Source organism: Saccostrea cucullata, unplaced genomic scaffold, assembly GCF_032062105.1.
Source record: "Saccostrea cucullata isolate Sc308-1 unplaced genomic scaffold, CSIRO_AGI_Scuc_v1 ctg14845, whole genome shotgun sequence".
Taxonomy (NCBI): domain Eukaryota; kingdom Metazoa; phylum Mollusca; class Bivalvia; order Ostreida; family Ostreidae; genus Saccostrea; species Saccostrea cuccullata.
The window spans coordinates 1-12,199 of NW_026940571.1; the positions used below are offsets into that span (position 1 = coordinate 1).

Below are 12,199 nucleotides of genomic sequence, written 5' to 3' on the forward strand. Positions count from 1 at the left end.
GTTTTGAGCGACTGATGGAGGTCAAGTCAGGGGTTCCAAATCAGTCTCTCCTACATCACCTGGTCAAGGCCATCCACGACAAGGATGACTCGATCCTCAAATTCATCCCAGAGATGGGGCAACTGGACAAGATCACACTGTAAGATTGAAGGAAATTTATTGGGTCATATAATCAAGAAATTCATATACAAAAGACTTCCAACTTAAGTACAGTGTAAATTACTACACAGTTTAGCCATTTTAAAATCTGTAGAGTGATTAATACAGATTTAGAATTGTTGCTTTTTAGGTCCACTTTGGTTGAGATAAAGGATGAGATAAACAAGTTCAATAAACAGCTGAGTAAATTTATGAACCACCTGGTCACCGCTAACATCAAGCTGAGACAAAGGTTCCACATGTTTATAGAGGTAGGTACATGTATACTCAAAGTTATAGAATTACATGGACATCACAAAATGATGGTGATTGAAGTACCTTCATCTTTTTTATGTGAACATCAATCAATGTAAAGAGTTAATCCATACATCTATTTTCACACCACTCATACAAAAAATGTTTTGATACATACATGTACAGATAAATTTTGTAATAATGTATAACAAGTAGCTGCATATTAAATAGGAATGGTTTAGTGAATATATTTAGATTTGATGGAATATAATGTGTATTTTTGAAGGAGGTGAAGTTAGAGCTTTTAACCATACAAAGTGCTACAAATCAGCTGAAAACCTTGACCCTGAAAATGGCAAACTTTTTCTGTGAAGACCAATATAGTTTTGACCTAGAGGCCACACTTCAGTGCTTACACCGCTTCTGTAAACAAGTCAAGCGGTGCCAAAATGTAAGTAAATAAGTGAAGTGCTGCCAAAATGTAAGTTAATTAAGCCATGGCAAAATGAAAGTGAATAAATTAAGCAATACACACACACAAGAGCCAAATTGAATTTAGATACAGTGGGTATTTTTCATTTTACTTTTCATCTGAATTGGTATATTTATGTTACATACTGTATTTCATATGACAGGATAATGCTACTTTTAACAAACAAAGTCAGCTTGCGAAGAAGAAAAATGACCAGATTAAATTCCACGTAAAGAACAGATTTTTGGCCTTGGAGTTTGGAAGAGATGCAGGTATAAAACAAACAAATCTTAGATATACATATACAGTATATTTGATGCTTACCTGTATTCATTTCCTGAATGGTTAACATGCACATGAACTGCTCACAATAGACCTACATTAAATGATGAATGATTTGCATAAAATTTCTGATACTTTTAAAACTGTCTTGATTTATATCTTTTCGGTAATAAAGATTTTATTCTATCGAAGTATTCTGTTTTGTAGACCTCTTAGTGTTAAAAAATTGAGTGAATTGACTAATTGTTAGAATCAAACGTCCTAGCAAGTAGCAAATATTTTTCACGCATAAATATATGTCACATACCGGGTAGCCGGAGAGGAAGCCAAATTTGAATTATGCCTTAGACCTTTTCCATTACATGACCTCAAATGAAATAGTTATTCTTTGAGAAAATGTGAATTTTCTTCTTGTTATTTACAGGGGCTAGTTCCTCTATTCTGGAAGACAAACACAAAGTGTTGGAAAAGATTCTGGATGACCTTCACCATGGAAACTTCCATCCTGTGGTGAAGTCAGAGGTCGTGACCCCTGACAATGATATTGAGGCTCTGGAGTTCAGTAACATCAGCTTCATTGGTAGTCCTGTCAGCAGACGACCTGTGTCAGAGGTCATGGATGAGGATTTCCTGACCCCGACACTCAAACATGTCAATATCAGGACCAGCTCTGGTATGTTAGAGTTATAAATTCATATTTCTTTATTTTAGAGGAAATAAAAATCAGATCTGTTAATGGTATTCTTAAACATAAATATATTGTTTGCAAATCAACTGTGTTTTACATGTATTGATTTCAATATATATGAGAGGAACATTTCAGGAAAATAAGTTTTATTCATAAAAGAAAATATTGTTCAATAAGTCTGGTTATTAACAAGATTAATGCAAATTTGTACACTTTAAATATATAGATTGTTTAAATTATTTATAGCAGCTGACATACTGTCAGATGAGCCTAAGTTTGAGCAGGAGCTGATCACAACTAAAGAGGCTTCCCCGGAAATAATGGGTGACCTTCCCCTCATTGCAAAGCGTGTAGAGGAACTGAAGGTCACAGGGAAGAGGCGGAGTCACAGCCGTAGTCGTAGCGACCTGACGGACTCCATTCTGATCACGGAGAAGTGGATGAAGTATGAGGAGTTGGTGCACCAGGAGTCGATGCATGAGGAGGGAGCCGCTCCGCTCGCTGAGCCAGAGAGCATGTGCAACATTACGTCCCTAAATCTGGAAAACAATGGAAAGTCTGTGGACCTTGAGGATGTGAAGTATTACGAGGAGCAGCAGAAGTACGATTACGCAGAGAATGTCTGCTGTGTGCAAGAAGGTCCAGTTCTCAAGATACCATCAGAAAAGATGCATGTTGGGAACATGGAGTGCAAACCAAAACCGGAGAGAAAATCTTCTGTCAGTAATTTCTTCACGAAGATTTCCAGGGCAGTGCTGAAACCTAGGAACACACCAGAGGCGGAGGCTCACAAAGGGAAGAAGGAGAAATTTGGGATGTTTGGAAGGAGGAAACCGCTGGCGTCCGATGACAAAGAGAACATCCCTTGTAAAGAAAATATTGTTACCACAGCAGAGAAAAGATTTGCTTCCAGAGAGTACAAGAGATTTAAAAATGAGAAATCTCGAGTTTTGAAACAAGTGAAGTAAATGGCCCAATCTTACATTTCAGCCACAAATGTGTTCCAAATAATTTTACACTTTGTTTTTTCCCCAGCCTTTTTATGAATTTTTCATTATTCCAGTATTTTAAAAGTATATGTTTGTATTATTTGTCTTTTCCCCCCTTTATGACATATTATTTTTTGTGAGCTAATTTTGTCTCAAGATAGCATTTTTTTTTACTGGTCAGAGACCAGAAGAGCTTATGCAATAGTAAGGTGTCCATCGTCCGTCCGTCTGTCTGTAAACAATTTTTCAAAACGCTACTCCTCCCACACTTTTGGTCTGATTTTAATGTAACTTGGCACATAAGTAGACTTCACTAAGATACATAGAATAGTGCATCGGTTTTTAATTTCGATGAACAGTGTTGCCATGGTTACTAAAAATAGAATTTTCAGTGAAATTCTTTTAAAACGGTACTCCTACAGTTTTGGTCTGATTTCAGTATTACTTGGCACACAAGTAGACTACACTAAGATACATAAAATAGTGCATCAGTTTTTAATTTCGATGAACGATGTTGCCATGGTTACTAAAAATAGAATTTTCTGTGAAATTCCTTTAAAACGCTACTCCTTCTACAGTTTTGCTTTGATTTCAATATTACTTGGCACACAAGTAGACTACACTAAGATACATAGAATAGTGCATCGGTTTTTGATTTCGATGAACAATGTTGCCATGGTTACTAAAAATAGAATTTTCTGTGAAATTCCTTTAAAACGCTACTCCTCCTACAATTTTGGTCTGATGGCAATGGCTTCTTTTCTCATCCTTTGTTATAAGTACAAACCATTAGAGCTACAGTCTCGACAGAGACTTCTGGTTTTATTTGTTAGTTAGTTGATCTCCTGAAGATCTGGATTTTCTTTGGTGGTTGTGGTAAATTTAGGTAGAATTAGTCAATGACAGTGCAATAAGAATGGCTTATTTTTGCTTTTTTACTGTGATAAAGAGTTTGTGATAGACAATTATTGTATATTTATATGATTTATTTTCAAGCTTTTACTTAAAAGACTTTTTGCTTATTTACAGGGTGTTAAATATTATCTACACATAAAATGTGAACTTGTCCTTTAACAGTGTAAGTCAAGTGTAAAATGTTCCAAAAGTCTCAGCACATTTAGTATGATTTGCATGATTTTATATAACACTTGTATATGTACAATTACTTCAAGGGTATGAATTTACATTAATTTGCCGATTTATCCCAAATGCAAGTTCAGTATTGTTTTAGTAATTATATGAATTAGTAAATCCATTTTTTTTTGTGATGTACAATGTATGCAATTACAAAGCCAATATACATTATGTATAATTTATAAACAAAATGGCAGATCTGTACATGTAATTTATATATTTACATTCTAGTCATCTTCAATTCACATACACTTTTTTTTTTTTCACAAAAAACCATAACCGATTCCTCAGCATTTCATTTTTCCATTTATACATATATTTACACTGTATTAAACTGTATTTAGGTGTGTTTATCCATTTAGGAATTATTCTTTCAAGGACAGGATGAAGTTTGAGGAATTATTGAATGAAATCACAGCGGACGTAACTACATGTATCAGTTCTTTTATTTCTAAGTACACATATTCTGTTGTGATCTGAGAAACAATAAGTCTCTGTTCTCTTACATTGTTTTTAGCTCTACTGGTCAGAGACCAGAAGAGCTTATGCGATAGTAATGCGTCCGTCGTCCGTCCGTCTGTCTGTCTGTCCGTCTGTCTGTCTGTCTGTCTGTAAACAATTTTTCAAAATGCTACTCCTCCTACAGTTTTGGTCTGATTTCAATATAACTTGGCACACAAGTAGACTACACTAAGATACATAATTTTGTGCATCGGTTTATATATATGAACGGTGTTGCCGTGGTTACTAAAAATAGAAATTTCTGTGAAATTCTTTCAAAATGCTACTCCTCCTACAGTTTTGGTCTGATTTCAATATAACTTGGCACAAAAGTAGACTACACTAAGATACATAATTCTGTGCATCGGTTTTTGATTTCGATGAACGGTGTTGCCGTGGTTACTAAAAATAGAAATTTCTGTGAAATTCTTTCAAAATGCTACTCCTCCTACAGTTTTGGTCCAATTTCAATATTACTTGGCACACAAGTAGACTACACTAAAATACATAATTCTGTGCATCGGTTTTTGATTTCGATGAACGGTGTTGCCTTGGTTACTAAAAATAGAAATTTCTTTGAAATTCTTTCAAAATGCTACTCTTCCTACAGATTTGGTCCGATTTCAGTATAACTTGGCACACAAGTAGACTACACTAAGATACATAATTCAATGCATCGGTTTTTGATTTCGATAAACGGTGTTGCCGTGGTTACTAAAAATAGAAATTTCTGTGAAATTCTTTCAAAATGCTACTCCTCCTACAGTTTTGGTCTGATTTTGATATAACTTGGCATACAAGTAGACTACACTAAGATACATAATTCTGTGCATCGGTTTTTGATTTCAATGAACAATGTTGCCATGGTTACTAAAAACAGAAATTTCTGTGAAATTCTTTCAAAATGCTACTCCTCCTGCAGTTTTGGTCTGATTTCAGTATAACTTGGCACACAAGTAGACTATACTAAGATACATAATTCTGTGCATTGGTTTTTATTTTGATGAGTGGCATAGGATCATTTTTCTATTTATTGCTGATTTAATGTCTCAAGTCCCAACTGCTACTTTTCTCTTCCTTTGTTTTAAGTATAAACCAGTAGAGCTACAGTCTCGACAGAGACTTCTGGTTATTACTGTTAGAAAAAGAATTCTCTAGAATTATCAATAATCTGTGGAACAAATAAATAATGTAGCTTACCTCTATAGCTGCATTGTACATGTAATACTAATTGTCTTAGCTAGTCACAAATGTATACATGTAAACATTTTGTTCTGTATTTTGTATCTTTCCTGTGCTTCATATTTTTGTCTGTTTAGATTTGAATAATATTAAGTCATTTTCTCTTGAGTCTTCAAGTTTCATGGATTCATTTTACTATTAACAGATTCCATTACTCTAATTAGATTAGGGAAACATAGATCTTATTTTATAGAGATAGGTATTTTTGATCATGTTAAACATGAACATGTGAATTCCAATTGTTTTGATGAGTAGAGTAAATGGGTTATTCCCCTTAGAGTGCTTGATGGCATTTTGTCCTGTAAATAGCTTTCAGATGACACTTCACTGAGCTTCAATAAACGATTAAACACAGATTAGATTTTACTTTTAATTACTATTTTGTATTATAAGAGATCATTATCTGACACATTTAAAGTTAGAGTTGTGAATTCTGCAAATTCCAGGTATATACTAAGCAAATGTGTGCTTTGGAAGGAAACCCGTGGAGAGGCATTCTCATTAATTTTGTACTCGAGTCCATGACCCCTAGAGGTCATCTACCACCAGCGTAAGGAAACCAATGTTATGTAATATTCAGACACTGTCAAATTGCTTTAGAATCGCAAATAATCCAGTATAATGTCTTAAAAAGCTTCATTGGTATTAAATGTAAAACCCTGGTACCCTTACTTGAAAGAAGTAAGAATTCCATTTTATTTCAACTGGACCTTGTATTCTTGCATGCAGAGGTCGTATTTTGACTTTCCTCGACCTCTGGTTAACACTTGTTAAGATCAGAAGTAATTAGAACATTGCGTGTTTACTGAATGTATGTTACCACCATAGAGAAAGTAATTCTATGATTGGCACTTTCCCACATTAAAATTTAAAAGAAGTTTCTCTGATTGTATCAGAGTTCTTGAACAGAGCGATTTACCAAGGTTTCAAACTATAGTCTAGCCTTTATCAAACAAGTAAATAACTTTCAAAAATATTTAACAGACGTATTGTTTCTAGAGCCGATCATTTAAGACAATGTTTTTTTATTTCTCAATATTTCAGAATATTTTTTTCTTATTTTATACTATTATACACTTACGGGGAACCATTTTTCACAAAATGAAAAAAAAATGGGGGGGGTTGAAAAATTAAATTACGTTTTAGAGCACGATTGAAACATGTCGTTAAATGATTCAATGCAAGTTTATGAACAGTTGAAACAAATTCTGATAGATCACTAGTGATATATGAGTAGAATATAACCAGTATGAAAACATCCCCAGGACGGTGGTTTTAATCAAACATTTTGTTTTGAAAAATGTTCTTTTTATTGCTCCCCATTGGGTAAGAAAACCCAAACTAATGAAAATCTTTCTCCAAATGCGATATCATTTGAGAGTTCCAATATCATTAATGATTTACTAGGATATGGAATATTTACTTTCATCCTGTAATCCTTATCAAGATATTTATAACCTCTCCACTTATAACGATACGGCGTTTGTTTTAAGCAAGATTTCCATCAAATTTTAGAATAGAATTGCGGGTTCTTTGCAAAGTAATGTGTATTTTTTACGATTATGCAAACACAATCGTTAATTTCTCCAAGTAACGAATGATTGGAATGGCTACTTGATGGTATGATACTAAGGGCTCACGTTTCACCTCGAAGACGAAGAAAAACAATTGTACATCTGGGTTTTAGCACAAATCGTGATGGAATTTGACCTGTATAAATACTTACGAACTTTTTTTTTTAATTTATTGCCAGAATTACAAGGCATGATATTTCTCTTTTTCAATTTGAAAGAAACACCAAGAGGTACCGAATGTATATTTTCAATGAAATCAAAATGCTTGTAATTGTCCAAAATTAGAATTGAAAAATAACATTGCATTACAGTTAGCTAATTTCCATTTATGATTTCCGCTAAATCGCAGTTTAGTGAGGGCAAATAATATACAAATAGGGAGACGAGCAATTCTTCTCAAAACAACAATTTTAACCTGCATTTGATAAATATGTGAGTAAATAATATTTAAAAATTGAGTATATAGCAGCCCCAAATTTGTCCCCTCGTACCAAGGCCCAAAATCGTGAGATCCGTGAATGTACCTCTTTTTAACCAATTGTAAGATTTGTATGGCTTTCCCACAATAAATGATCCAAACTTTGGATTTCAAGCAACAAAGCGAGTGTTGGAATTTGTAAAATGCCCCAGTGTCTTTTTTGTACTTGAATACCACGTTCAGATAAAGAGAAGACACATTTAAAATCAAGAATTGTACAGAATACAATAACTTTATTATAAAATTATGAAAAGGAAAATAAAAGCAAAGATATGGGAGGAAACCAGGATTTATTTATTGCAGTAAGCAAACGAAACAGGTGTTTTCATACTGATATTCATTACAACAATTTTATCATATCAATATTAGTACTGTTAAAAGAACGATAAATATATACCCATATTCACTTATATATATAAAGACCAACAAAGTTTTCTAATATTTACCAAAAATCAGTTTCAAAGACTTTAAGTACAAATGAGTCGTGACTCGGAAACCTCCAAACCTGCAAGTTAGCAGAAATTACCTCGATACCATGATTTCGACACGCATTCATATTGGAAATCTTGAATTTAATTTATACTTTTAGAACATGTAAAGGGTACATGACGTTAAAAAAACTACAAAAGCACAAAAGCAAATACCATGGTATATACATCAAGCACGCAGTGTCGTTTTTGTAAGTGGGGGACATCCAGAAAAAAATCGCAAATCCTATTTGGTGTGTTAATATAGTAGATAGGGGGAATATATGCCAGTAATTTTGGTTAAACACGTTTTTTTTTTGACGACAGCATGTTGACTCAGAACCTCGGGATTTGCGAGGAGGAGAGGGATGCAACTTTCTTTCAACAAACAAAGTTGCCAGCCAGAAAGAATCCTATTTCATTAGGGGTGACCCAAATTTCTTTTCACAAACATATTTGAGTGTAAATAATCACGTTGCTGTCATTAATTTGCTACAAAAAAGTGGGGGCCACTCTTTCAAAGAACATTTTCATCAGAAAAAGTTTATGTTTGAGAAAAAAAACAGCCCCCCTTTGATACGTGACTGTAAATAATACAATGGATCAAGCAATATATTTTATTAATTAATTAGATAGAACAGAATATATAAACGAATAATTTTAGTAATAAATGTACATAGTTTTTTTCCAAAGGGTTCAAAAGGAGTTATGTTCTTTTCCTCTTTATTTCAGTTGTCTTATGTGTTTCTATTAGCACAAATGTATCACAGTATTCATCGTTTCAGGGAAAGAAACATTTGAATTTACCTCTAATAGCACAGGCACCTGACGTTACTTACCTTTCTTTTAATAAAAAAAATATACACATACTAATAATAATTATTCGGTATGTGTATATTTTTTTTATTAAAATAAAAATAAGTAACGTCAGGTGCCTGTGCTATTAGAGCATACATGTATATCAGAGGATCAATTTATATGTACATTGTATATGATACATGCATGTGCATGAAGCTAAATTCGATATGAATAATTCATTCACTAACTTGATTGGGTATGAAAAGCAAGCCCCTCCCTTTGGTGAAAATTGTATTAAATTTTTCTCTCGCGTTTTAAATTCTATACTGTTGTACGATTCGCCTGTTTTGATATATCAATTCAAGATGTAACCAGCTATGTCTCATTAATTAAACATTTTTTTCAGGATTTTATTAAATGAACAGTTGAAAGCCATTTCACGAAAACATTAGAAAGACGATTTGTCAGGAAAATATTTATAAACATTTTGTACAGAGCTATGACAACAAAGCTTGTCCTTTGCCAATGTGAAGATTTGCATGTATAATTTCTGGCTTCTGTGTCAACTGGCCCCTTCTTTCAGAGACAGGCGGCCATGCCTCCATCTGGGCAATAAATATGGGATTATTTTCATTCGGGAATTCGTATCTTTTCCAAAATTTATCAATCTGTAGTGGCGGATCCAAATATTTCAGAAGGGGAAAGGGGTCACGGATGGTATTTTTCGTCAAGCAAATTGTCTAAACATATACATGTACTGGTGAAGGATTTCTAACTTCATCGAAACGAAAAAATTCCTCTGGAATCACTAAGTTCTCATACTACCTGCTTGTACCTTTTGAACTTGACGTGTAGATAATTCAAGAATATACACAATGTAAACAAACAATATATACCAAAATAATCAAATTTTAAAACTGTTATGTATGAATTTTTTTGTCAAATGATAGTTGACAGCTAAAGATATTATATCTAAAAATGTAAGTTATATCTGGTGGTTAATTTGTTTTTAATTTGTTGACCCCCAAGTCTCCTTAATAGCCAAGGTAGGGGAACAAAAAATGCATATTAACTAATCAGTAATATTCAGCAATAATCAGAAGTGCCCAATCCACACATGAACCCCTGACCCTAGGTCCACACATTGCACATTTTTTTGAAAAGGCACACTTGCTTATCAAAAATGTTTGATTGATACCAAGGAGCAGGGAGATTTCAAACAATTCATTTTCAGTATATAAGTCGAGCCCCCCCCAACATGGTATCCCTGACCCAGGGGTGGAAATTCACAATTCTTGAAGAAGAGCCCTTGCACATCATAACTATATAGGTAGTTCATCTGTTTATTACCCAGGAGCAGAAAAAAAGATTTTCAAAGATGTAATGCATTTTCACTATATAATCATTAGAGAGCCCCACCCCAACACCAGAACCCCTGACCCTGGGGCCATGGAATTAATAATTTTGGTAGAAGCAGTCTTGCTCATCATAGCTATGTTCTTAGTTAGTTTACTTAATACCTAGGAGCACAGAAAAAAAATTTCAAAGAATTAATGCATTTTTCACTATATAATCAATATAGCCCCACCCTAACACCAGAACCCCTGACCCTGGGGCCTCAAAATTTACAATTTTAGAAGAGACATCCTTACTTATCATAACTATGTACTTACTTAGTTTATTTGAAACCCAGGAGCATAGAAGAAGATTTTCAAAGAATTAATGCATTTTCACTATATAATCAATAGAACCCCGTCCTAACACCAGAACCCCTGACCCTGGGGCCATAAAATTCACAATTTTAAAAGAGGCATCATTACTTATCATAACTATGTACTTAGTTAGTTTATTTGATACTCAGGAGAAGAGAAGAAGATTTTCAAAGAATTAGTGCATTTTTCAATATATAATCAATATAGCCCCACCCTAACACCAGAACCCCTGAACCTGGGGCCCTAAAATTCACAATTTTGGCAGAGGCACTCTTGCTCATCATAACTATGTACTTAGTTAGTTTTATTTAATACCTAGGAGCAGAGAAGAAGATTTTCAAAGAATTAATGCATTTTCACTATATAATCAATGGAGCCCCACCCTAACACCAGAACCCCTGACCCTGGGGCCTCAAAATTTACAATTTTAGAAGAGACATCCTTACTTATCATAACTATGTACTTACTTAGTTTATTTGAAACCCAGGAGCATAGAAGAATATTTTCAAAGAATTAATGCATTTTCACTATATAATCAATAGAACCCCGTCCTAACACCAGAACCCCTGACCCTGGGGCCATAAAATTCACAATTTTACAAGAGACATTCTTGTTCATCATAACTATGTACTAAGTTGGTTTATTTGATACTCAGGAGCATAGAAGAAGATTTTCAAAGAAATAATGCATTTTCAATATATAATCAATATAGCCCCGCCCTAGCACTAGAACCCCTGACCCTGGGGCCATAAATTTCACAATTTTGGTAGAGGACTCAATGCTGATAACAATCATGCCAACAGTTTGACTGCTTGATGTTCAGGAGTAAAGAAGAAGATTTTTAAAGATTGCACTAATTTTAGTGGTTTTGGCTCCACCCCCAGGCCCCAGGGGGGCAGGGACCATGAAATTCAAAAATTTTGTTCCCCTTTACCCATAGATGCTTTGTGCCAAAATTGGTTGAAATTGGTTCAGTGGTTTCAGAGAAGAAGTTGAAAATGTTCAAATGATAACGAACGACGAACGACGACGGACGAAAACGGATAGCAATAGGTCACCTGAGTTTACTCAGGTGACCTAACAAAATCGAATAAGCAACAACAACAAAATCTCAATCTGCCGAGGGAGTGGGGGTGCGCCTTCTTGATCCGCCTGTGATTTTCTGCATGAAAGCAATTGTTGAGGAACTCTTGGTACAAAATGAACTTTAAAGAAATAAAGGATATATTGTAACTCTTTACGATGTATGTAAAATTCTACTTATATCAAATAAAAACAAAGAATTATTGAAATGTGTTGATTAGGACACGAGAGAGAGCGAGAGAGAGAATCACCTGCTTAATGCAATGTCCATAAAAAATGAACTCATATGTAATTGTATAAACTGCAATTTTTAAGATTATATAATTAAACATTAAATACCCTTTCACAAAAAATAATAATATTTTGCATTTAAAGTAACAAGAGCT

The 12,199-nt window shown here is 34.0% G+C and overlaps 1 protein-coding gene across 1 annotated transcript; it reads left to right on the forward strand.

The window, feature by feature from the left end:
- Nucleotides 1-6: 6 nt before the first annotated feature.
- LOC134255627 (uncharacterized) lies at nt 7-2,990 on the forward strand. Its single transcript, XM_062738147.1, has 6 exons — nt 7-139; nt 290-410; nt 680-844; nt 1,029-1,137; nt 1,572-1,820; nt 2,085-2,990. The coding sequence occupies exons 1-6, from the start codon at nt 15-17 to the stop codon at nt 2,801-2,803; spliced, it is 1,488 nt and encodes a 495-aa protein (XP_062594131.1). The 5' UTR covers nt 7-14; the 3' UTR covers nt 2,804-2,990.
- The last annotated feature ends 9,209 nt before the right edge of the window (nt 2,991-12,199 follow it).

Coding starts and splice junctions, on each gene's coding strand:
- LOC134255627 (XM_062738147.1), top strand. CDS start 15: ATGGAGGTCAAGTCAGGGGTTCCAAATCAGTCTCTCCTACATCACCTG. Junction 140..289: donor CAACTGGACAAGATCACACT/GTAAGATTGAAG, acceptor GTTGCTTTTTAG/GTCCACTTTGGTTGAGATAA. Junction 845..1,028: donor AAGTCAAGCGGTGCCAAAAT/GTAAGTAAATAA, acceptor TTCATATGACAG/GATAATGCTACTTTTAACAA.